General features: G+C 50.2%; 1 protein-coding gene across 1 annotated transcript; it reads left to right on the forward strand.

Moving 5' to 3' along the window:
- Positions 1–928: 928 nt before the first annotated feature.
- snap47 (synaptosome associated protein 47) lies at positions 929–25,716 on the forward strand. The gene is made up of 5 exons (XM_078397147.1): positions 929–1,133; positions 5,614–6,175; positions 12,932–13,440; positions 15,003–15,115; positions 19,592–25,716. The coding sequence occupies exons 2-5, from the start codon at positions 5,679–5,681 to the stop codon at positions 19,736–19,738; spliced, it is 1,266 nt and encodes a 421-aa protein (XP_078253273.1). The 5' UTR covers positions 929–1,133; positions 5,614–5,678; the 3' UTR covers positions 19,739–25,716.
- Positions 25,717–27,184: the final 1,468 nt, after the last annotated feature.

Below are 27,184 nucleotides of genomic sequence, written 5' to 3' on the forward strand. Positions count from 1 at the left end.
CCAGGGAGGGACGTGGCCTGGGGTGAGTGACAGCCCGGGGACGTGGTCAGTGACGGACAGTCCGGACAGGGGCGTGACCTGGGGGTGGAGTGTCTGCCCGGGGCGGGGTTAGTGATGGACAGCCCGGGCAGGGGCGTGGCCTGGGGTGGAGTAACAGCCCGGGGCGGGGTCAGTGACGTACAGCCCAGGGAGGGGCGTGGCCTGGGTGAGTGACAGCCAGGGGACGGGTGCAGTGACGTACAGCCCAGGAAGGGGCGTTGCCTGGGGTGAATGACAGCCCGGGGGCGGGATTATTGACGGCCAGCCGGACAGGGGGTCAAGTCAAGTCAAGTCAATTTATTTGTATAGCACATTTAAAAACAACCCACGTTGACCAAAGTGCTGCACATCTGACTAGGAAAAAAAAGAAACATACAGTGGCTTGGGGGTGCAGTGACAGCCCTGGGGCGGGGTCAGCGACGTACAGTCCAGGGAGGGGCGTGGCCTCGGGTGGAGTGACAGCTCGGGGGCGGGGTCAGTGACGAGCAGCCCGGACAGGGGCGTGCTCTGGGGGTAGTGACAGCCCGGGGGCGGAGTCAGTGACGTAGGGTCGGGGGCGGGGTCAGTGACCTACTGCCCAGAGAGGGGCGTGGCCTGGGGTGAGTGACAGCTCTGGGGCGGAGTCAGTGACGGGAAAGCACGGACAGGTGGCGTTGGCTGGGGGTGGAGTGACAGCCCGGGGGCGGGGTCAGGGACGTACTGCCCAGGGAGGGGCGTGGCCTGGGGTGAATGATAGCCCGGGAGCTTGGTCAGTGACGGAGAGGGGCATGGCCTGGGGTGAGTGACAGCCCGGGGGCGGGGTCAGCGACGCCAGGGCCGGGGTCTGTGATGTACAGCCCATTGAGGGGCGTGGCCCGGGGTGAATGACATCCGGAGGCGGGGTCCATGACGTACAGCGCGGGGGGTGACGTGCAGCTCGCAGTCGAACCCCGGCCCCGGAGAGGAGCGGAGCGTTGCTGCCCGGGTTAACGCGAGCGCCGGGGTGCGGAGACTACAGGCCTCAGGCCCTCCTCCTGTGGGCGGGTCTCGGGGCCCGGGTGGCCGCTCCACCACTACAGCAGCGATGCCCACACACGGCGGCCTGAAGCGTGAAGGTACGGGGCGCCGGGCTCTGACTGTCCTTTTATTCCACCATGTGTTGTCAGAGAGTCTGCAGGAAGGTTGTAGCTCCATCACTAGTAATTAAAAAGCAGATGCAGCGCAGAACGGGATCAAGCATCGAGTATCTGGAATCCAGTACCCAGTAACGCACCCAGTACCCTGCACTCTGCAAGCGGCCAACCCGCACCCTGCAAGCAGCACCCTGTAACCCGCACCCTGCAAGCAGCACCCTGTAACCCGCACCCTGCAAGCAGCATCCTGCAACCCGCACCCTGCATCAAGCACCCTGCAACCCGCACCCTGCATCAAGCACCCTGCAACCCGCACCCTGCATCAAGCACCCTGCAACCCGCACCCTGCATCAAGCACCCTGCAAGCATCATCCTGCAAGCATCATCCTGCAACCCGCACCCTGCATCAAGCACCCTGCAACCCGCACCCTGCAAGCATCATCCTGCAACCCGCACCCTGCATCAAGCACCCTGCAACCCGCACCCTGCAAGCAGCATCCTGCAACCCGCACCCTGCAAGCAGCACCCTGGAACCCGCACCCTGCAAGCAGCATCCTGCAACCCGCACCCTGCATCAAGCACCCTGCAACCCGCACCCTGCATCAAGCACCCTGCAACCCGCACCCTGTATCAAGCACCCTGCAACCCGCACCCTGCATCAAGCACCCTGCAACCCGCACCCTGCAAGCAGCACCCTGCAACCCGCACCCTGCATCAAGCACCCTGCAACCCGTACCCTGCATCAAGCATCCTGCAACCCGCACCCTGCAAGCAGCACCCTGCAACCCGCACCCTGTATCAAGCACCCTGCAACCCGCACCCCGCACCCTGCATCAAGCACCCTGCAACCAGCACCCTGCAACCCGTACCCTGCATCAAGCACCCTGCAACCCGCACCCTGCATCAAGCACCCTGCAACCCGCACCCTGTATCAAGCACCCTGCAACCCGCACCCTGCAACCCGTACCCTGCATCAAGCACCCTGCAACCCGCACCCTGCATCAAGCACCCTGCAACCCGCACCCTGCAACCCGCACCCTGCATCAAGCACCCTGCAACCCGCACCCTGCATCAAGCACCCTGCAACCCGCACCCTGCATCAAGCACCCTGCAACCCGCACCCTGCAAGCATCATCCTGCAACCCGCACCCTGCATCAAGCACCCTGCAACCCGCACCCTGCAAGCATCATCCTGCAACCCGCACCCTGCATCAAGCACCCTGCAACCCGCACCCTGCAAGCAGCATCCTGCAACCCGCACCCTGCAAGCAGCACCCTGGAACCCGCACCCTGCAAGCAGCATCCTGCAACCCGCACCCTGCATCAAGCACCCTGCAACCCGCACCCTTCATCAAGCACCCTGCAACCCGCACCCTGTATCAAGCACCCTGCAACCCGCACCCTGCATCAAGCACCCTGCAACCCGCACCCTGCATCAAGCACCCTGCAACCCGCACCCTGCAAGCAGCACCCTGCAACCCGCACCCTGCATCAAGCACCCTGCAACCCGTACCCTGCATCAAGCATCCTGCAACCCGCACCCTGCAAGCAGCACCCTGCAACCCGCACCCTGTATCAAGCACCCTGCAACCCGCACCCCGCACCCTGCATCAAGCACCCTGCAACCAGCACCCTGCAACCCGTACCCTGCATCAAGCACCCTGCAACCCGCACCCTGCATCAAGCACCCTGCAACCCGCACCCTGTATCAAGCACCCTGCAACCCGCACCCTGCAACCCGTACCCTGCATCAAGCACCCTGCAACCCGCACCCTGCATCAAGCACCCTGCAACCTGCACCCTGCAACCCACACCCTGCAAGCAGCACCCTGTATCAAGCACCCTGCAACCCGCACCCTGCATCCCGTACCCTGCATCCCGTACCCTGCATCAAGCACCCTGCAACCCGCAACCCGCACCCTACATCGAGCACCCTGCAACCCGCACCCTGCAAGCAGCACCCTGTATCAAGCACCCTGCAACCCGCACCCTGCAAGCAGCACCCTGCAACCCGCACCCTGCGAGCGGCACCCGGCGAGCAGCACCCTGCACCTGGAACCCGGCACCCTGCAACTTGTACCCTGCACATCAGCGTGGACTCGGTGGACCGAATAGCCTGTTTCACGCTGTATCTCTAAACGAAACTAAAATGAAAGCAGAAGTCAAAGTATATTGGTAAAGTCTTCATTCTGCGGTTGAGGTTAACAACAATACCATAGAATTCATGACTTTAACGAATAGATTCTCAGCTTGAAAACTCTGGAGAGAAGGAATGGGTGACGTTTTGGGTTGAGACCCCTCTGTAGACTGTTTCCATGCACGTAAATGGAAACTAAAATTCTTGTACGTGGTAGTTTTTGGTATGTTGTCTGGTACTTGTATGTGTTTGTATTTCAAAGATTCAAACTTCAGGGAGATGATTGAAGTTCGGTGGGTAGATTAGTTTGTTTAGTTTATTGTCAGGTGTAGTGAGGTACAGTGAAAAGCTTTTGTGTGCTAACCAGTCAGGGAAAAGGCAACATGATTATAATCGATTCATTTACAGTGTACAGATGCATGATAAGGGAATAACGTTTAATCGGGGCCAACATCGGGAGCTCCGGCTGCGGCAGCGTCTTCGCCCGCCCCGAATCGCGGGGCTTGGGTCGGCCCGCGGCGGACCTTTCACCGTCCGGCGCGGCGCTTCAATGTTGGGAGCCCCGACCGCCCCGACGTGGCAACTCCAACAGCCTAACCGCGGGAGAAGACGGCAGGGGAAGAGAAAAAGACATTCTGGCCTTCCATCACAGTGAGGAGGTGACGAGGAGACTCACTGTGATGGATGTTTCTTTTGTTTGGTGTTGGTTTATGATTGTATGTGTTATTGCATTTTTTATTGCTTATTTTTACTGGTCTTATTGTTGAACTGCGGGTAATTTCTCATTTCGCTGCACATTTATGTGTATGTGACAAATAAATTGACTATTGACTAGTGCAAGGTAAAGCCAGCAAAGTCCGATCAAAGATAAGAGATGTTGGTGAGGTGAAGTGTGGGGAGATTGTCAAATGCATTAACGCTAGATTGTGTTTGTACAGCATCTCCCTCTTATTGTGAAGGTGCAGCTTTTCTGCAAACATTGAAAGTACTTATCGTTGGACGTCAGACTTTAGAGATACTGCGCGGAAACTGGTCCGTCGGCTTACCGAGTCCGCGCCGACCAACGATCTCCCCGTACACTTGCAGTATCCTGCTCACTAGGGACAATTTACAATTCTACTACAGCCTAATTAATCTACAAACCTGCACGTCTTAGAGTGTGGGAGGAAACCAGAGCACCCGGAGAAAACCCACGCGGTCACGGGGAGAACATATAACACTCCTCCCAACACTTCGAATTGAATTGAATAAATTTTATTAGCCAAGTATGTAAACATACAAGGAATTTACCTTGGTGCTTTGCTCGCAAGTAACGACACGATAAACAGTAAACAATTAAGAATGGCTCCTACAAAGACATTATAATTTAAATATGTGAAGAATGAAAGAAAATACCAGTGCAAAAAGAGGCTACAGACTTGGCTGTTGAGTACAGCTACTGCTCATGGAAAAAAAGCTGTTTTTATGTCTGGCTGTGGCTGCTTTGACAGTCCAGAGTCGCCTTCCAGAGGGAAGTGCTTCAAAGAGTTTGTGGCCAGGGTGAGAGGGGTCAGAGATGATCTTGCCCGCTCGCTTCCTGGCCCTTGCAATGTACAGTTCGTCGATGGAGGGAAAGTTGCAGCCAACAACCTTCTCAGCTGATCGAACTAAGCGCTGCAGCCTCCGAATGTCGTGCTTGGTGTCTTGTTTTGTAAACCAGCATCTGCAGTTCCTCGTATCTGTCTTCACTAAAGCACCAAATGTCCCCGATAATGGACAGAGAGTGCTGGAGTAACTCAGCGGGTCAGGCAGCATCTGCGGAGAACATGGATAGGCGACGTTTCGTGTCGGGATCCTTCTTCAGTCTTGGCTGCCTTTGTAAACCAGCATCTGCAGGTCTTAGTTTCCATGTAGGGCTAGTGTGAACGTGTGATCGATCATCGGCGTGGACTTGTTTAGAGATACAGCGTGGAAACAGGCCCTTTCGGCCCACCGGGTCCGCGCCGACCAGCGATCCCCGCACATTAACACACTATCCTATGCGCACTTGGGACAATTTTTAAAAAACATTTACCAAGCCAATTAATCTACAAACCTGCACGTCTTTGGAGTGTGGGAGGAAACCGAAGACCCACGCAAGTGATGGGGAGAACGTACAAACTCCGTACAGACAGCACTTGTGGTTGGGATGGAACCCGGGTCTCCAGCGCAGCAAGCACTGTAAGGCAGCAACTCTACCGCTGCGTCACCGTGCCGCACTGGTAGGGGGAAGGTCCTAGTTCGGTGCTGTATCTGTGAACCCGTGCGACATTCTAACCAGACTTCTTTCTCTCTCTGTCCTTGTAGGATCGTGTAGATTTTCTCCCGCTCGTTGACGTGCAGACCCCTCGGGAAGGGGTGAAGCTGCTGCCATGAACAAAGACTTGTGCATTCACTCGTGGCCGGGATCGTACTATGTCCAGGGTGAGAAGCGGTGGGTGTACGGGACCCTCTCGCTCTCGCCGTGCCGACTGGCGTTCACGTCCGACAAAGGGCTCGCGCTGACCAGCTTCAAGCTCTCTGACGTCACGGGCATCAGGAAGGAAACGTCCAGCTTCATCTTCAGCTCGCTGACGGTGCTGGTGGGCGGCAGGGAGAAGCACTGGTTCAGCTCACTACAGCCCAGCCGGGCCACGGTGTTCAACGTTGTCGAGCACTTCTGGCGGTCTCAGCTGCTCTCGTACGCGGGCCAGGGCGTGGCGGCCGCAGGCGGGACCCCGACCAAGGGAAGGGAACTCATCAACCTGGCCTCCAGCTCCCAGCAACGGCTGGGGGACACTGCCAAAGTGCTGCACCACCAGGGAGAACAGTTCGACCGCATCATGAACGGGCTGGACAAGATCGAGTCCGACATGGACGTGGCAAACAGGTATGTGGTCGGGAGCAACCGGACCTGCTGGGTCACACCAAAGATGCTGTGGTATGGTACATTACTTGCACAAATGCTGGAGTAACTACGGGGCGGCACGGTGGTGCAGCAGTAGAGTTGCTGCCTTACAGTGAATACAGCGCCGGAGACCCGGGTTCGATCCCAACTACGGGCGCTGTCTACGGAGTTTGTACGTTCTCCCCGTGACCTACGTGGGTTTTCTCCGAGATCTTCGGTTTCCGCCCACACTCCAAAGACGTGCAGGTATGTAGGTTAATTGGCTGGGTAAATGTAAAAATTGTCCCTAGTGTGTGTAGGATAGTGCGGGGATCGCTGGGCGGCGCGGACCCGGTGGGGCTGAAATGGCCTGTTTCCGCGCTGTATCTAAACTAAACTAAACTCAGCGGGACAGGCAGCATCTCTGGAGAAAAACAAAGGGTGACGTTTCGGATCGAGACTCTTCTTCTGACTGATGTCAGGGGAGTGGACGGTGCATTGATAAGGAAGGGTAAGGTGTGAAAACAGGACAAAGAGAATGAGATCAAGGAAAATGTAGAATAGCTCATTGTTAGTTGGGAGAAGATAGCAGCAAAGCAAACGGAGATAAAGGTCAGGACCCTTCTTCAGATCCGGGTCAGGGGAAAGGGGACGGGAGATTTAGACGGCACATGTATTACCCTGTATTGTCTTTCCGCTGACTGGTTAGCACACAACAAAAGCTTTTCACTGTACCTCTGTGCACGTGACGATAAACTAAACTGAACTAAACATCGAACAAGTGAATGAAAGATATGTGACTAGCAACGATGATCAAGGAAAGTGTACCAATGCGAACAGTTATCTCCCACGCATGTGTGCCGGCATCTTCTGCTTTTTGTGTCTTGTCTAAGGAACTGCAGGTGCTGGTGTATACCAAAGCTATATGAACTTAAGTGTACATTGTGTGCTCTTAGCCTGCCCTTTCAAAAGCTGAGAAATTCTAATTCTTGCACACTGTCCCTAGTTTAGAGTATTACCATTGTAGTTAATTCGAAACCTGCACAGTGTACAGCTGTGAGAGTACATCTCATTAAAGGACACAAAGTGCTGGAGTAACTCAGCGGGTCAGGCAGCATCTCTGGAGAACATGGATCGGTGACGTTTTGGATCGAGACCCTTAGTGTGCAAAATTAGAGCACATGGTATTGACATGGATAGAGAACTGGTTGGCAGACAGGAAGCAATGAGTAGGAATGAATGGGTCCTTTTCAGAATGGCAGGTAGTGACCAGTGGGGTGCCACAAGGCTCAGTGCTGGGACCCTAGTTGTATATACATTAATGGTTTAGACGAAGGAATTAAATGTAACATCTCTATGTTTGTGGATGACACAAAGCTGGGTGGCAGTGTGAACTGTGAGGAGGATGCTATGAGGCTGCAGGGTGATTTGGATAGGTTGGGTGAGTGGGCAAATTCATGTTGGATGCAGTATAATGTGGATAAATGTGAGGTTATCCACTTTGGTGGCAAGAACAGGAAGGCAGATTATTATCTGAATGGTGTCAGATTAGGAGAGGGTAAGTGCAACGAGATCTGGGTGTCCTTGTACACCAGTCACTGAAAGTAAGCATGCAGGTACAGTCGGTAGTGAAGAAAGCTGATGGCATGTTGGCCTTCGTAACGAGAGGATTTGGAGCAAGGAGGTCCTACTGCAGTTGTGCAGGGCCCTGGTGAGACCGCACCTAGAGTATTGTGTGCAATTTTGTTCTCCTAATTTGAGGAAGGACATTATTGCTATTGAGGGAGTGCAGCATAGGTTCACCAGATTAATTCCCGGGAAGGCGGGACTGACATATGAAAGAATGGAGCAACTGGGCTTGTATTCGCAGGAATTTAGAAGGATGAGAGGGGATCTTATAGCGAGGGGATCTATAAAATTCTTAGAGGATTGGACAGGGTAGATGCAGGAATAATGTTCCCGATGATGGGGGAGTCCAGAACCAGGGGTCACAGTTTAAGAAGAAGGGGTAGGCCATTTAGGACTGAGATCAGGAAAAACTTTTTCACCCAGAGAGTTGTGAATCTGTGGAATTCTCTGCCGCAGAAGGCAGTGGAGGCCAATTCACTGGATGTTTTCAAGAGAGAGTTAGATTTAGCTCTTGGGGCTAACGGAATCAAGGGATATGGGGAAAAAGACGGAAAGGGGTACTGATTGTGGAAGATCAGCCATGATCATATTGAATGGCGGTGCTGGGTCGAAGGGCCGAAAGGCCTACTCTTGCACCTATTTTCTACGTTTCACACAGAACGGCTGCTGAGTGCACACAATTGCAGTGGAATTTGTCTGAACATTAGCTTGCAGGATCGTACCATCGATTTGTACCAGCATCTGCAGTTATTTTCTTACATCGGCCTTAAGATGTCACCTGTAAATTCACAAACAAGGGAAGAGTAAACTAGAGACACAAAGAACTGCAAAAGCCGGTTTATTAAAAAAAAACCACACAAAGTGTTGGAGTTACTCAGCCGGTCAGGCAGCATCTCTGGAGATGATCTGTTCCGTAGGTCCATAACTGAATTGACACCTATCCATGTTCCCCAGAGATACTGCTGACCTGAATCACTTCAGTGCTTTGTGTCTTTCCTTGGTTAATCAGTTTGGCAGCACTGTGCCTGAATAGTGAAAGGGTTGGATAGAGAGGATGTGGAGTGGATGTTTCCACTAGGACCCGAGGTCACAGCATCAGAATTAAAGGACATTCCTTTAGGAAAGAGATGTGGAGGAATTTCTTTAGTCAGTGGGTGGTGAATCTGTGGAATTGTTTGCCACAGAAGGCTGTGGAGGCCGTCAATGGATATTTTTAAGGCAGAGATATCAAGATTAAGGTGTCAGAGGTTATGGGGAGAAGGCAGGAGAATGGGGTGAGGAGGAAGAGATAGATCAGCCATGATTGAATGGCGGAGTAGACTTGATGGGCCAAATGGCCTAATTCTGCTCCTCTCACATGATCTTATGACTTTAAACCAGTATCTGCATTTCCTTGTTCCTACAAGCACACTAACAAACCTACAAGAACAAACCTATAAGGTTTGTAGGTTTATTGGCTTCTGTAAAATTGTTTGTTTGGTTGTAGTAGGTTGGCACGGACTCGGTGGACCGAAGGGCCTGATTCCACGGTGTATCTCTAAACAAAACTAAATTAAACTAAAGATATAATAGTGCCATTTAATTGGCTTTTAGACAGGCACATGGATACGCAGGGAATGGAAGAATATGGCATGCAGGCAGATAAGAGTTGGTCCTGGCATCGTGTTCGGCACATACATTGTGTGCCAAAGGGCCTGTACTATTCTACGTTGTACATAAGTGTTAATGGTACCAGCTGAGAAAAGGTGCTGAAGGTTTACTAAAGCATTGATTCTCATGGATACTTTTTGTGTCTCTCTGCTTTCTGAATCGGTTTAATTTAGTTTATTGTCACGTGTATTGAGGTACCGTGAAAAGATTTTGTTGCGTGCTACCCAGTCAGCAGAAAGACAATGCACAATTACAATCATGTATTCTCTTGCACCTCCTCCAACCTCATCTGCTGTATCCGTTGTTCAAGATGTGGACTCTTATACAGTGCATTCAGAAAGTATTCAGACCCCTTCACTTTTTCCACATTTTGTTACGTTACAGCCTTATTTTAAAATGGACTAGCGAAGAGGGCCCGTTGGGCCCATTCCCACACCCCCCATTCTCTCCTCCCCCAACCCCAATCTTACTCTCCCCACACCCCCCCTTTCCCCACGACCTCCCCTTTTCCCAGTTCCCTATTTCCCCCACCACCAAGCCCCCTCCGGACGACCCCTGTTTTCCCCCTCCCCATCCGCATTCTCAGACCCCGCCACCATTCTCTCTCCCCCACCCCCCCTTCTACTCTCTCTTGCCCCCAGCACCAACAGGCCCGGGGGGGGGGGGGGGGGCGGGGAGCGCATCAGTGAAAGGTCCGGGGGGGGGGGGAGCGCATTAGTGAAAGGTCCGGGGGGGGTTGGGGGGCGGGGGTGCGCATCAGTGAAAGGTCCGGGGGGGGGGGGGGGAGCGCATCAGTGAAAGGTCCCGGGGGGGGGGGGGGATAGCGGGGAGAGGGTCTCCCGGGTGTGGGAGAGAGGAGAGAAGCAAGGGGAGAGAGGAGAGGGGAGCCCATACGCACAGACGCACCACGCTGAAAGCCTTCAATAAATCGGTAGGAGGGGGGTTGTGCGAGCTCTTCTCACATGGGCATTTTGACGTCACGCTGAAGGCCATTGAAAAAACGGCTGAAATCTTTTTTATTTTACTAAAACCTCTGTAACTTAAAAAATACACGACCGAATAAAATAAAAAAATCATTTTCCAGCAGCGTTCAGCGTGGTGATTAAGGCGGTGCAAAAATCGTGGCGCTACGGTTCACCGTTTTTGCCGAAATCAGCCGAAATAACTGAGAGAAAAAAAGTCTTGACTTTTAAACCTCTGTAACTTGAAAAATATACGACCGAATTAAATAAAAAAACCATTTTCGACAAGCTCCCAGCGTTGTGATTAGGCGGTGCAAATATCGTTGCGCTACGGTTTACCGTTTTGCCGTAATCAGCCGAAATGAGTGAAATAATATACAAGTGAGGAGATGCCGCGCATGCGTACTGAGCACAGCCGCACCACAGCGCCCCCCTGAAAACCTTCAATAAATCAGGGGGGGAGCGCTTTAAAACCTCCGTAACGTAAAAAATATGCGACCGAATTAAATAAAAAAATCATTTTCCAGCAGCGGTCCGCGTGGTGATTAAGGCGGTGCAAAAATCGTGGCGCTACGGTTTACCGTTTTTCCGAAATCAGCCAAAATCAGTGAAATATATATACAAACATATATATTCACAAGATCGTCTGAATACTTATGTAAATGTGATATTTCAGTTATTTTTATTTACTTTACAAACATTTCTGAACACCTGTTTTCGCTTTTTTATTATGGGGTATTGTGTGTAGATTGATGATAAAAAAAAAGAATTTAATCAATTTTAAAATAAGGCTGTAACGTAACAAAATGTGGCAAAAGTGAAGGGGTCTGAATATTTTCTGAATGCACTGTACATTGGCGACACCAAACGCGGATTGGGCAATCGTTTCGCTGAACACCTTAATTCACGTCTAGACGTACTTGATCTCCCGGTTGCTAAACACGTTAATTCTCCTTCGTATTCCCACACTGACCTTTATTTTTAGATTTAGATTTAGAGATACAGTGCAGAAACAGGCCCTTCGGCCCACCAGGTCCGTGCCACCCAGCGATCCCAGCACATTAACACTATCCTACACCCACTAGGGACAATTTTTACATTTGCCCAGCCAATTAACCTACAAACCTGTACGTCTTTGGTGTGTGGGAGGAAACCGAAGATCTCGGAGAAAACCCACGCAGGTCACGGGGAGAACGTACAAACTCCGTACAGTACAGCGCCCGTAGTCAGGATCGAACCTGAGTCTCCGGCGCTGCATTTGCTGTAAGGCAGCAACTCTACCGCTGCGCCACCGTGCCACCCTTGGTCTTTATGCCCTAGGTCTCCTCCATTGTTAGAGTGAGGCTAAACACAAATTGGAGGAACTGCATCTCTTATCTCGTTTGGGCAGCTTACAACCCTGCGGTATGAATATTGATTTATCTAACTTCAAGTAACCCTGACATTTCCTCTCTCTCCATCCCTCCCCCCATCCAAGTCACACTAGCTTTCACCCTACAAACAGCTAACAGGTTTTCACCCTACAAACAGCTAACAATGGCCTGTTTCCTTTATCATCGTTACTTTTTTGGCATATCTTTCATTCATTGTTCTATATCTCCCCACATTTGGGCACCATGTCTAAGGAAGGATGTGATGGCTCTGGAGAGGGTCCAGAGGAGGTTTACAAGAATGATCCCAGGAATGAGTGGGTTAACGTATGATGAGCGTTTGTCAGCTTCTACTCCCTGGAGTTTAGAAGAATGAGGGGGGACCTCATTGAAACGTACAGGATAGTGAAAGGCTTGGATGGAGTGAATGTGGAGAGGATGTTTCCACCAGTGGGAGAGTCTAGGACTAGAGGTCATAGCCTCAAAATTAAAGGATGTTCTTATAGGAAGGAGATGAGGAGAAATTTCTTTAGTCAAAGGGTGGTGAATCTTTGGAATTCTTTGCCACAGAAGGCTGTCGAGGCCGTCAATGGATATTTTTACAGCAGAGATAGATAGATTCTTGATTAGTACGGGTGCCAGAGGTTATGGTGAGAAGGCAGGAGAATGGGGTTAGGAGGGAGAGAAAGATCAGCCATGATTGAATGGCGGAGTAGACTTGATGGGCCGAATGGCCAAATTTTTCTCCTATCACATGATCTTACGAAATATCCATTTGTAGTGTGAAACGTCACCCATTCCTTCTCTCCCGAGATGCTGCCTGACCTGATGAGTTACTCCAGCATTTTGTTAGGAGGGAGAGAAAGATCAGCCATGATTGAATGGCGGAGTAGACTTGATGGGCCGAATGGCCTAATTCTACTCCTATCACTTGTGACCTTATGATCATTATCTATATTCCTCGTTTCCCTTTCCCAGTGACTTTCAGTCTGAAGAAGGGTCTCGTCCGGAAACGTCTCCCATCCCTTCTCTCCAGAGATGCTGCATGTCCCGCTGAGTTACTCCAGTTTTTTGTGTCCATCGGCATGATTACAATCGAGCCAGTGGCAGTGTTGCATGTGATAACGGGCATCTCTCCCGTGCTGCAGGCTGCTGACGGAGCTGGAGTCGCCGGCGTGGTGGCCGTTCACCAACCGCCTCCGCAGATCGACCGAGCCGGAGCCAGCGAGCAAGGCCGAGCCGGGACTGTCCGCGGCGCAGGTCTTTGGAAAGGATGGCCTGATATTGAAAGTCCCCAGCCTCTACTCCCAGGGACCGGGACCCGACCCCAACCTTAAACAGGGCCAGCTGGCGATCCTCTGCTCGGGGCTGGAGATCAGCGACTCCAGCGGACAGCCCGTACACAAGTACCGGCGGGAAGAGGTCGATGACATCAAGGTGCAGAGCCCTTACGAGATCGTGGTGCGCCAGAGGTTCATCGGGAAGCCCGACATCTCCTTCACCCTGCACTCTGCCAGGATGCCTGACGTAATTTCCATTGTGGAGATCCAGTACGCCAAGAAAATGCAGTTTAAAGAGGAACTCTTGGGGCTCTTCAGACCAGAAGATGCCTCGGCTTCGGAGAACCTTGACGCAGGCAGCTCCATCTGGAACACAGGTACGGTAAAATGGATGCCTCATCCACCATTTTGTGTCTTTCCTTGGTAAACCAGCATCTGCAGCTCCTTGTTTCTACAAGCACCCTAGCAATCCCCGTCTTAGTTTAGTTTAGAGATACAGTGCGGTAACAGGACCTTCGACCCATTGAGTCCGCACCGACCAGCAATTCCTCGTGCATTTCCACTATCCTACACACACTAGGGACAATTTACAATTTTATCGAAGCCAATTAACCTACAAACCCGTACGTCTTTGGAGTGTGGGAGGAAACTGATGTTCTCGAGGTAACCCACGCAGGTCACGGGGAGAACATACAAACTCCGTACAGACAGCACCCGTAGTCAGGTTTGAACCCAGGCTTCTGGCGCTGTGAGGCAGCAACTCTACCGCTGCGCCACCGTGCTGCCCTGTCTCAGATTCTTGAGATGACACTGCAGTTGTGCCACTTAATGTGAAATTATTGGCTAATTTTTGTATTGGGCGACACAGTGGCGCAGCGGTAGAGTTGTTGCCTTACTGTGCTGGAGACCCGGATCTGATCCTGACCACGGGTGCGGAGTTAGTACGTTCTCCCTGTGACCCCGTGGGTTTTCTCCGGGTGCTCCGGTTTCCTCCCACGTCCCAAAGACGTATAGGTTAATTGGCTTCGGTAAAATTGTAAATTGTCCCTGGTGTGTAGGATAGTGTTAGTGTGCGGGGATCGCTGATTGGTGCGGACTTGGTGGGCCGAAGGGCCTGTTTCCACGCTGTATCTCCAAAGCTAAATGATGATAATCAAGCTGCCCACAGTGTACAGATGCATATTAATAGAAGCAACGTTTAGTGCATGTTAAATTCCAGTAACGTCTGATTAGTCCAAGGGTCTCCAATGAGGTAGATGTTAGGTCAAGATTGTTCTCTAGTTGGTGATAGGAAAGTTCACTTGCCTGATAACAGTTCGGAAGAAACTGCCCCTGAATCTGGAGGTCTACATTCTAAGGGTAGGCATAGATACTTCAAAGTGAGGCACAGTGGCGCAGCGGTAGAGTTGCTGCCTTACAGCGCCAGGGACCTGGGTTTAATCCTGACAATGGGTGCAGTCTGTGCGGAGTTTGGACGTTCTCCCTGTGACCGCGTGAGTTTTCTCCGGGAGTTCCGGTTTCCTCCCACACTCCAAAGATGTACAGGTTTGTAGGTTAATTGGCTTTGGTGAAATTGTAAATTGCCCTTAGTGTGTGTAGGATAGTGCAAGTGTTCGGTGTGATCGCTGGTCGGTGTGGACTCGGTGGGCCGAAGGGCCTGTCGCTTTGCTGTATCACTAAACCAAACTAAACTAGACACAAAGTGCCGGAGGTAGTCACCTCCCACACTCCGAAGACGTACAGGTTTGTAGGTTAATTGGCTTGGGTAAAATTATAAATTGTTGCTAGTGTGTAGGATAATGCTAGTGTACAGGGCGATCGCTGGTCGGCGCGGACTCAGTGAGCCAAAGGGCCTGTTTCTGCGCTGCATCTCAGAAGTTTCTAAAGTGTAAAATAGATTTTAAAGGCAGTAAGCAGCTGCTTGTGTTTCTTTCCCCAGCCACGGGCTTCTTGGGCAGGGTAATGCATCCTGCTTCAGCCAGCAGTGGACAGGAGTCCCAACAGATGTGTGAGCAGACTGTCTCCGAGGCTGAGGCTGAAGAGCTGAGACAGGTGAGTGTATCCCGCAAGATCGTCTCCATTCGAACACGCAAGGCTGTGAGAGAGATGGAACTGATGGAGGGGGACATGGTTTACAATAGATGTCCGGGGCAAGTTTTTGTTTTGCACAGAATGCTGGGTGCCTGCAATGTGCTGCCGGGGGTGGTGATGGAGACGGATACGATAGTGGTGTTTAGAGATACAGCGCGGAAACAGGCCCTTCGGCCCACCGAGTCCGCGCCGCCCAGCGATCCCCGCACATTAACACTATCCTACACACACTAGGGTCAATTTTTACATTTACCCAGTCAATTAACCTACATACCTGTACGTCTTTGGAGAGTGGGAGGAAACCGAAGATCTCGGAGAAAACCCGCGCAGGTCACGGGGAGAACGTACAAACTCCGTACAGACGGCGCCCGTAGTCAGGATCGAACCTGAGTCTCCGGCGCTGCATTCGCTGTAAGGCAGCAACTCTACCGCTGCACCACCGTGCCACCCTTAATACGCTTTTGGAAAGGCACATGAAGATGCAGGCAATGAAGGGATATGCACCCCTCCCAACCCTTCCGAATTTGGCGGAAAGTTTCGCTTTTTTATTTCATTTCCGCCATTCCGATTTCGCCTCAGATTTTTCGGCAAAATAGTCGGTAATTGCAATTTGTCAATTCAGCCGCTAAAGTTCACGAGGGGTTCCGCGAGAAATCCCCCGCGCCCTGGAAGTCCCAGATCAAGAGACTGTCCTTCTCTGCCTTAAAAATACCCAATGACAGCCTCCACTGCCTTCTCCTGTCTTCCTCATCTCCTTTCTAAGGGAATGTCCTTTAATTCTGAGGCTGTGACCTCTGGTCCTGGACTCGCCCACTAGTGGAAACATCCTCTCCACATCCATTCTGTCCAGGCCTTTCACATTTGTTTGAATGAGGTCCCCCCTCATCTTTCTAAACTCCAGCGAGTACAGGCCCAGTGCCGTCAAACGCTCATCATAGGTTAACCCACTCATTCCTGGGGTCATTCTCATAAACCTCCTCTGGACCCTCTCCAGAGCCAGCACATCCTTCCTCAGATATGAGGCCCAAAACTGCTCACAGTCGCAGATTAGTTGAATTTGGCACCATGTTACAACACAGTTATCAACCAATGCCCAGTGTGAACACAGGGTGGTGCAGCGGGTCGAGCTGCAGCCTCACAGCTGGTTTCAATCCTCATTACGGATGCTGTCTGGATGGAGTTTGTGACCGCGTGGGGTTTCTCCGGGTGCGCCAGTTTCCTCCCGCACTCCAAATACATACATGTTTGTAGGTTTTGCTGTGGTAAAAACTAAATTGTCCCTCCAGTGTGTAGGATCGTGCTAGTGTACGGGGATCGCTGGTCGGCACGGGCTAGGTCTAGGTCTGTTTCTGCGCTGTTTCTCTCAAGACTAATGTCATGTTCAGCGTGACGTTATGGGCTGAAGGACCTGTTCCTGTGCTGTGCTGTTCTATGTAGATTTAGAGGTGACGTAAAAATGCGGAGACACAATCTGCTGGGGGAACTCAGTTGGTTGAGCAGCTTCTGTGGGGAGAAAGGAATGATCAAAGTTTTAGTGAAACCCCTTCATCAGGCTTGAGAATGGAGAGGGAATATATCTAGTGTATGTATATAAAAGATTTAGGTTGAGGTTTATTATTGCCATGTGTACCGAGGTACAGAGAAAAGCTTTGCTTAGCATGCTATCCAAACAGATCAGATAATACCATACATAAATACAATCAAGTCAAACTCAAGTACAACAGGTAGAGCAAAGGGGAAGATACAGAGTGCAGAATATAGTTCTCAGCATTGTAGCGCACCAGTTCCACAGACAAAGTCCAATGTCCGCAATGGGGTAGAGGTGAATCGGACAGTACCCTAGCTTATGGAAGGACCGTTCAGAAGCCTGATAACAGGGATAACATGGAACTAGTGTGAATGGGTGATCGATGGTGAGCGTGGACTAGGTGGGCCTGTTTCCGTGCTGTGTCAAAGCTATCAATTTCTAAGAGCCAGTTGTTGATAAAACCAGGCACCAGAGGGCTCCAAATTCATTCCTTTAGCAAATTCTTCATGAGTCAAGTGTTCATTTGTCATATACTGACTCCAGAACAATGAGTTTCTTACTTGCTGCAACTTAACAGGCTTGTTAGTGCAAAACAGGCAAATATACAATGTTCAATCATAGAATAAATTGTATCGTTTAGTTTGTCATGTCTACCGAGGTGGTGCAGCTGTAAAGCTGCTGCCTGACAGCGCCAGAGACCCAGGTTCGATCCTGACTACGGGTGCTGTCTGTACGGAGTTTGTACGTTTTCCCCGTGACCTGCGTGGGTTTTCCCTGGTGCTCTGGTTTTCTCCCACACTCCAAAGACGTACAGGTTTGTAGACTAATTGGCTTGGTATAAATGTAAAGTGTCCCTCGTGTGTGTAGGCTTGTGTCAGTGTTTGGGGATCGCTGGTCGGCGCAGACTTGGTGGGCCAAAGGGCTTGTTTCTGCACTATCTCTAAACTAAAAAAACCTAAACCACAATGAAAAGCTTTTTTATTGTGTGTTATCCAGTCAGTGAAAAGCAATGCATGATTACAATCAAGTGGTCCACCATGTACAGATACAGGATAAAGGGAGTAACTCCTTATTATATATACAAACCCGCAATTCTTTGGAGTGTGGGGGGAAACCGGAGCAACTGGACATCTTGCTAAGCACGTGGCTGCACGTAAGAATCTTCCTTTTTCAGTACATGTGACAGTTAAACCCTTTACCGATGTGATTTTGTTCCTGCCTGTGTGGAAACACACACTGAATGATTTCAGACTTTAGAGATAGAGTGCAGAAACAGGCCCTTCACCCCACCGGGTCCACGCTGACCAGCGATCACCCCGTACACTAGCACTACCATGCACACTTGGGACAATTTTACAACTTAGCAAAGTCAATTAATTGCAAACCTGGATGTTTTGGGAGTGCAGGAGGAAACCGGCTCACCCAGAGAAAGCCCACCTGTCATTTATTCGTTCATAAGTGACAGGAGCAGAATTAGGCCATTCAGCCCATCAAGTCTACGCTGCCATTCAATCATGGCTGGTCTATCTCTCCCTCCTAACCCCATTCTCCTGCCTTCTCCCCATAACCTCTGACACCCGTACTAACCAAGAATCTATTTATCACTGCCTTTAAAATATCCATTGACTTGGTCTCCACAGTGTTCTGTGGCATTGAAATCTACAGATTCACCACCCTCAGACTAAAGAAATACTTCCTCATCTTCCTAAAGGAATTTAATTCTGAGGCTATGACCTCTGGTCCCAGACTCTCCCACTAGTGGAATCATCCTCTCCACATCCACTCTATCCAGGCCTCTGAAGCCGTGAGGCAGTGGATCTACCCGCTGCGCCACTGTGCCTATGATAGTCATAGTGATACAGTGATACTTCAGCCCAACTTGCCCACAGTGGCCAACAATGTCCAAGCTACACTAGTCCCATCTGCCAGCGCTTGGCCCATATCCCTCCAAACCTGTCCAATCCATGTACCTGTGTAGCTGTGTCTTAAATGATGGGATAGTCCCACCCTCAACTACCTCCTCTGGCAGCTCGTTCCATCCACCCACCACCCTTTGTGTGAAAAGGTTACCCCTCCGATTCCTATTAAATCTTTTTCCCTTCTTGCCTATTGCCTCCAAAAACATTCCTTTTTACCTTAAAAACATTAATTGACTTCATTCATTCACGGTCACGGGGAGAACGTGCAAACTCCGTACAGACAGTACCCGTAGTCGGGATTGAACCCGGCCCTCTGGCACTGTGATGCTGCAGTCCTACTACTGTGCCACCATGCCACCCCACTGTGACTTGCTTACATCCTGCTGTTTTAAGGGCATGTTGGCCTTCATAACAAGAGGGGGTGAGTATAGGAGCAAAGATGTCCTTGTGCAGTTGTACAGGGCCCTAGTGAGACCGCACCTGGAGTACTGTGTGCAGTTTTGCTCTCCAAATTTGAGGAAGGACATTCTTGCTATTGAGGCAGTGCAGAGTAGGTTCGCGAGGTTAATCCCCGGGATGGCGGGACTGTCATATATTGAAAGAATCTATAAGATTATTAAGGGGTTGGACCGGTTAGAGGCAGGAAACATGTTCCCAATGTTGGGGGAGTCCAGAACCAGGGGCCACAGTTTAAGAATAAGGGGTAGGCCATTTAGAACGGAGATGCGGAAAAACTTTTTCACCCAGAGAGTTATGAATCTGTGGAATTCTCTGCCTCAGAAGGCAGTGGAGGCCAATTCTCTGGATGTTTTCAAGAGAGAGTTAGATAGAGCTCTTAAAGATAGTGGAGGCAAGGGATATGGGGAGAAGGCAGGAACGGGGTACTGATTGTGGATGATCAGGCATGATCACAGTGAATGGCAGTGCTGGCTCGAAGGGCCGAATGGCCAACTCCTGCACCTATTGTCTATTGTCTATTGTTCCTTTCAGATCCTGAGGAGGCTGAAGAGCATCGCGCTGGACACTGAGTCTGAGCTGGAGCGGCAGAACGAAGTGCTCGACGTCATCGGCTCCTCGACTGACCAAGCGACGTCGCGGATAAACACCAGCCACCGGAGAATCCGCAGACTCTTGTAGGAGTCCGGCCAACCCAGCGGTGTGTTCACTGTGCCCCTCTCTCCATCCCAGTCTCGGCCACGGAGGGAATGTTTCACCTCTGCCTCAGTGCTGTGCGCTCGGCAACCTGTCCTAAAGCCACACCCCGGAGCTGGGCTTGTATTGTGGACCCTCTCGCCACCCCACTGTCACCCGAAGGAGGGAATGTTTCAACCCGGCCTCGGTACTGTGTGGTGTACCCTTGACTGCACCCAGTCCTAAAGATGGCCTTGCATTGTGGACCCAATCTCAACCTCCAAAGGGAATGTCTCAGCGCCGTTTCAGCTTCGTGCGGTGAGCTTTACTGAACCCAGTCCTAAAACCACGCTTACAGCTGGCCTTGCATTGTGGGCCCTCTTTCCAGCCCGGTTCCAGCCTCCAGAGGGAGTTCCTCAACTCTGCCTCAGTGCTGTGCACTTAACCCTTGACTGCACCCAGTCCTAAACTACCCTTGTATCTGGCCGAGCATTGTGGACCTTCTCTCCATCTCAATTTTCAACCACAGAGGGAGTGTTCAAAGCTGCCTCAGTGCTATGAGGTGTACCCATAACTGCACCCAGTCCTGAAGCCCTGTGTGTACCTGGCCTTGCATTATTAACCCTCTCTCTGTCCCAATCGCAACCTCCAGAGGGAATGTTTCAATGTTGGCTCAGTACCATGTGGTATATTGTTGACTGCAACCGGTCCTGACTGCACCCCATCCTAAAACCTTTGTATCTGGCCTTGCATTGTTAACCTTCTCTCCATCCCAATTTCAACCTCTAAAGGGAATGTTTTAAAGCTGCCTCATGTCCGTTCAGTGTACCCATGATTGATGCCAGTCCCTAAAGCCATGTGTCCTGCATTATTGTCCCTCTCTCCATCTCAATCTTTACCTCCAGAGTGAATGTTTCAGCTCTGCCTCAGCGCTATGAAGTGTACCCTTTGATTGCACCCAATCCTGAAGCCTCCATTGTATCTGGCCTAGCATTGTGGACCCCCTCTTCAAGCCAAACTCAACCTCCAGAGAGAATGCTTCAACTCTGCCTCAGCGCTATGAAGTGTACCCTTTGATTGCACCCAATCCTGAAGCCACCCTTATATCTGGCCTAGCATTGTGGACCCTCTCTTCAAGGCAAACTCAACCTCTAGAGAGAATGCTTCAACTCTGCCTCAGCGCCATAAGGTGTTGCCTTGACTGCACCCAGTTCCCGAAGCCACCCTTGCATCTGGCCGATCATTGTGGATCCTTTCTCCATCCCAGTCTCCACCTACAAAGGGAATGCTCCAACTCTGCCTCTGTGCTGTGTGGTTTACCGTTGATTGCACCCAGTCCAAAACCACCATTGAACCTGGCCTAGCATTGTGGACCTCTCCATCCTAGTCTCAACCTCCAGAGGGAATGTTTCAATGCCGTCTCTGCGCCATGAAGTGTATCCGTGACTGCACCCAGTCCTAAAGCTATGTATGTATCTGGCCTTGCATTGTACCTGGCCTTGCAAGCCAATCGCAACCTCCGGAGGGAATTTTTCAGCACTATGAGGTGTACCCTTGACTGCACCCAGTCCAAAACCGCCGTTGTATCTAACCTTGTATTGTTGTCCCTCTCTCTGTCCCAGTCTCAACCTCCAAAGGGAATGTTTCAATGCTGTCTCAGTACCATGAGGTGTATCCTTGACTGCACCCAGTTCCTGAAGTACACGGCCTAGCATTGTGGACAAATTAGTGTCAATGATTGCAACAGTCCTTGACTTCTGTGGACTTGGCTTCACCGAGTCCCACTCCTGACACGTCAGCATCCAAAGAGATGCTGGAAAAATGCTCCAGTCACTTTAATGGTCATTTAATTTCAAAAACATGTATTAAAAGACCAGCTACCATGTTTGGGCAGTTTGTTTGCAAGATCCTTACAAATTCAGATGCTATTCTTTCTGCAACTTGTCAAACGTGGCTGGTTTAAAACTGTGATTGCCTGTGAGTGTCTTTTGGGGATTATGGAGGGCGATTTCTTTTCCCCTCTCACTGAAAAATGCAAATGATTAAAATGCTCCTTGATCCAGTTCACCCTTTTTTTTTTGTAAACTGGCTTTTGCAGTTCCTCGTGTGTCTCTAGTTTACTCTTCCCCTACCTGTGAATTTACAATTGACATTGTGCGGCCATAAGCATGTTCTGCAGGCTAATGTTGAGACAAATTCCACTGCAGTTGTGGACACTGTCTACGCAGTAGCTGTTTAGTGGGCACTGTGGCTGTTCATTGGGTGTTCTGTGGGCATTCAGTGTGAGCTCTGGCCACTGACCACTCTGCCACTACTCTGTGTCCACACTGACCACTTATTTTTTTCTTTCCTTCCTTTTCCTTCCAAGGACTTTATTCAATAATTGCATATTACAGTGTACCGGAAGGTAAACTGCATCAATAGTCACATTGCATCAGGCAATCATTATAAAACAATAATGGCACCTTTATCTACAATGCACTCGACCCTCCCCCCCACACCCCCCCGGTGACCAGCGTTCACGGAAGGGCTCCAGTCCCCGTGGACACCGCGTGTTCAAGCGGACTCGGCTTACGCCCGGAAGAGGGGCGGGCAGCCGACTCTAGTGTGACCATCGACTGCCCGCTGCCTGGACCCGCGGGTGGCCATCTTGGCCAGGCCCAGGAGCAGACCGACAGGGGGAATCCCACCCTCCCGATCGGCCCTCCCCACTCCCTGCCCTGTGCCCAAACACCAGGATCGTGGGACTAAAACGCAACGTGAGGAGCAGCCCGTTTCGATATTCGTACAGGGGCTGCAACCTCACACACTCCACATACACGTGGAGCATGGTCTCTTCCTCGCCACAGAAGATACAGGCGGCTGGCGAGTCCGTGAACCGACTCAAATATTTGTTACACGCCACGGCTCTGTGCAACACGCACTCCACCCCAGGTCCCCGATATCATGGGGAAGAACCCTGATAGAGAGACCTCCACTGGGGACCGCAGTGGCCATTCAGTGACCCCTCTGGACACTGCAACCACTCTGACCTTATGACCTGTGGTCAAGTATTGAAGGGTGTGTTTCTTTTTGGAGCTCGGCATTTCTTTACAGGATTAAAAAAATGAACGGACCAAAGCACTCTGCAATCTTCGATAAATTCAGAATATATATTGCACTTTAGTGTTAGTTAATATAAATTCTTGTGCATTACTACTAATTGTTGACTGGAAATGCATTTAAGAGGATGTTTAAATTTATTGCAATCCATACAAGAGTTTGGTTTGGTTTAGAGATACAGCGCGGAAACAGGCCCTTCGGCCCTTTGAGTCCATGCTGGCTGCCGATCCCCGCACACTAACACTATCCCATACACACTAGGGACAATTTAGAATTTTACAGAGGCCAATTGGCCTGTAAACCTGTATGTCTTTGGGGTGTGGGAAGAAGCCGAAGCACCCGGGGAATACCCGCACGGTCACACGGAGACAGCATCCATGGTCTGGATCGATCCCGGGTCTATGGTGCTGTAAGGCGGCAACTCTACCGCTGCGCCACCGTGCCACCTCTTAGTGAGGTAGGTATCAGATTCATAGATGGACACTAAGTGCTGGAGTAACTCAGCGGGCCAGGCAGCATCTAGGGAGAGAAGGAATGGGTGACGTTTGGACTTGAGACACTTCTTCAGATGCACACCTACCCTTCCATTTCACCGTCTCCCTCTCCCCTGACTCTCAGTCTGACGAAGGGTCTCGACCAGAAACGTCACCCATTCCTTCTCTCCAGAGATGCTGCCTGTCCCGCTGAGTTACTCCAGCATTTTGTGTTGATCTTCAATGTAAGCCAGCATCTGCAATTCCTTCCCACACATCAGATTCATATCCTTGTATAAGGTAATGTTAGTTAATACTAGACCAAGTAAACCTGTTGGGCGCAAACCTCTCCTGCATTGGTGCAGCCTCCCCTCACCTCCCTCCCCCTCCCTTCTCCTTCCCCTCCCCCCACTCCATTCCCCTCAACGCCCTTTATCCTCCCTCCCTCCCCCCCCCCCCCTCCGTCCACCCCTCCCTCCCCCCTCCTTCCCTAGGAGATAGATTTAAACTTTAAAATGTGAATAACTTTAGAAAAATATAACACCGATTTCAATGAAACCTCTTCCATTAGCACCAAAGGGAGGCAGTGAGTAAGTTGGGCCTAAAATTGGTGTGCTATTGTGTACTGCAGTTCAGGAACAAACAAACAAAAGTTTTAGTATATAGATCGATAGATTGATAGATAAATGGGCACTTTGGAGACTGCAAGAAATATATATATATATATTAGGTGAGTTACTCCAGCACTTTGTGTTTAGAATCTAGACCCGAAACGTCACCCATTCGTTCTCTCCAGAGATGTTGCCTGTCCCTCTGAGTTACTCCAGCTTTTTGTGTCTATCTTTGGTTTTAATCTGCAGTTCATTCCTACACTGGTGACGGGGAAAAGATTTAATCGGAATCTGAGGGGAATCTTTTCACAAAAGGTGGTGGGTGTATGGAACGAGCTGCCAGAGGAGGTAGTTGAGGCTGGGACTATCCCATCGTTTAAGAAACAGTTGGACAGGTACATAGATAGGACAGGTTTGGGGGGATATGGACCAAGCGCGGGCAAGTGGGACTAGGGTAGCTGGGACATTGTTGGCCGGTGTGGGCGAGTTGGGCCGAAGGGCCTGTTTCCACTGTATCACTATATGGCTCTAGGACTAACTATCTTCAGACTCGGGTCTTTCTGACATTGTGTCGGGATTTGCCGCGCATATCTTTAAACTTTGCCCCTCCCACCTCAAGGCTGTGGCCTCTAGTCTTTGGAAATTCCACCCTGGGAGAAAGGTTCTAACTACCCATATCCATGCCTCTCTTAATTTTAATTAGATTCATACTTAATTAGATTCTGGAGATTGATTTTACGCATGGTCCATTTGTTCAGTAGTTTTTCCTAATTCTTCTTTAGTGACCCAAGAGGCTCTGGTATGCAACTCACAAAAAAAAAAAATTTGGACTCCCTCGACTTCTCTCAAAGTGCCCTGGCAGGCCGATGAAGGAAAAAGATTTCTTGCCAGATGGTGTGATTCTGCAAATTATAGCACTGATTTTAAAATGGAATTACATATTCGTGCTGCTATTTTCTTTTTGTTTGTGTGGTCTTTAAGATTAACTGTTCATTACAGTGATGAAGGGTGAGGAATTCCTAGCACTTTCAGGGTAATTGCCTACAGACGGTGGCGCAGCGGTAGAGTTGCTGCCTCACAGCGCCAGAGACCAGGGTTCGATCCTGACCACGGGCACTGTCTGCACGGAGTTTGTCCCTTCTCCTCGTGACCCACGTGGGTTTTTTTCCGGGTGCTCCGTAGTTTCTGTTTAGTTTATTGTCATGTGTACTGAGGTACAGTGAAAAGCCTTTGTTGCGTGCTAACCAGTCAGCGGAAAGACAATAAATGACTACAATCGAGCCATGCACAGTGTACAGATACGTGATAAGGGAATGACGTTTAGTGCAAGGTAAAGCCAGCAAAATCCGATCAAGGATAGTTCGAGGGTCACCAAAGAGGTATATAGTAGTTCAAGACTGCTCTGTGGTTGTGGTAGGATGATACGGTTCACATCCCAAAGACGTATAGGTTTGTAGGTTAATTGGTGTTGGTATAATTGTAAATTGAGATGCTGCCTGACCCGCTGAGTTACTCCAGCACTTTGTGAAACGTCACCTGTCCATGTTCTCCAGAGATGCTGCCCGTGTGTAGGATAATGTTAGTGTGTGGAGATCGCTGGACGGCATGGACTCAGTGGGCCGAAGGGCCTGTTTCGGCACGGTATCTGTAAACTAAAGTAAGCTCTCTGTTCAGGGCAGATGTTTGTAAAAGGGAAGCAAGCATTACTGAATCTCAGTGCTGTATTACTGATTTACTGTATGGAAATCTACCATCTGCCTGTGTGATGTTTGCACTGTTAAATATTACTGAAATATATCTGCAAAACACATTACAGAGGCTGCTTTAAATGTTTATATGTGTGTTGGTTATAGATACATTGTCCATGTGTTTACTCAGGTTCAGCTATACAGCTCATGCCTGAAGAAGGTCCCGCTAAGCACTCTGTGAAACGTCACCCATCCATGTTCTCCAGAGATGCTGCCTGACCCGCTGAGTTACTCCAGCACTCTGTGAAACGTCACCCATCCATGTTCTCCAGAGATGCTGCCTGACCCGCTGAGTTACTCCAGCACTCTGTGAAACGTCACCTATCCATGTTCTCCAGAGATGCTGCCTGACCTGCTGAGTTACTCCAGCACTCTGTGAAACGTCACCCATCCATGTTCTCCAGAGATGCTGTCTGACCTGCTGAGTTACTCCAACACTTGTTGTTACTCCTTGTGAGTTACTCCTTGTTTTTTATGCCGCGGTTTGTGTTTATTATTGTCACGTACCGAGGTGCAGTGAAAGGCTTTGTTTTGCATGCTATCTAAACAGATCAGATAATACTTTACAGAAACACAATCAATTCAAACTCAAGTGCAATAGGTAGAGCAAAGGGGAAGATACAGAGTGCAGAATATATTTTTCAGCATTGTAGTGCACCAGTTCCACAGACAAAGTCCAATGCCCGCAATGGGGTAGAGGTGAATCGGACTCACTGCCTTCTGAGGCAGAGAATTCCACAGAGTGAAAAAGTTTTTCCTCATCTCTGTTCTAAATGGCCTACCCCTTATTCTTAAACTGTGACCCCTGGTTCTGGACTCCCCCAACATTGGGAACATGTTTCCTGCCTCGAATGTGTCCAATCCCTTAATAATCATATATTTCAATAAGATCCCCTCTCATCCTTCTAAATTCCAGTGTATACAAGCCCATTCGCTCCATTCTTTCAACATATGACAGTCCCGCCATTCCGTGAATTAACCTAGTAAACCTACGCTGCACGCCCTCAATAGCAAGACTGTCCTTCCTCAAATTTGGAGACAAAAACTGCACACAATACTCCAGGTGCAGTCTCACTAGAGTCCTGTACAACTGCAGAAGGACTCTTTGCTCCAATACTCAACTCCTCATGTTATAAAGACCAACATGCCATTAGCTTTCTTCACTGCCTGCTGTACCTGCATGCTTCCTTTCAGTGACTGATGAACAAGGACACCCAGATCTCGTTGTACTTCCCCTTTTCCTAACTTGACACCATTCACATAATAATCTACCTTCGTTCTTGCCACCAAAGTGGATAACCTCACAATTATCCACATTAAACTGCATCTGCCATGCATCCGCCCACTCACACAACCTGTCCAAGTCACCCTGCATCATCATAGCGTCCTCCTCACAGTTCACACTGCCACCCAGCTTTGTGTCATCTGCAAACTTGCTAATGTTACATTTAATCCCTTCATCTAAGTCATTAATGTATATTACAAATAGCTGCGGTCCCAGCACCGAGCCTTGCGGTA

This window comes from Rhinoraja longicauda, chromosome 4, assembly GCF_053455715.1.
Source record: "Rhinoraja longicauda isolate Sanriku21f chromosome 4, sRhiLon1.1, whole genome shotgun sequence".
NCBI lineage: Eukaryota > Metazoa > Chordata > Chondrichthyes > Rajiformes > Arhynchobatidae > Rhinoraja > Rhinoraja longicauda.

Bases quoted from the DNA above. Each gene is read 5' to 3' on its own strand.
- snap47 (XM_078397147.1), top strand. From the start codon at position 5,679: ATGAACAAAGACTTGTGCATTCACTCGTGGCCGGGATCGTACTATGTC. The intron at 13,441-15,002 runs GTACGGTAAAAT...TTCTTTCCCCAG, and splicing joins CAGCTCCATCTGGAACACAG to CCACGGGCTTCTTGGGCAGG. The intron at 15,116-19,591 runs GTGAGTGTATCC...TGTTCCTTTCAG, and splicing joins AGGCTGAAGAGCTGAGACAG to ATCCTGAGGAGGCTGAAGAG.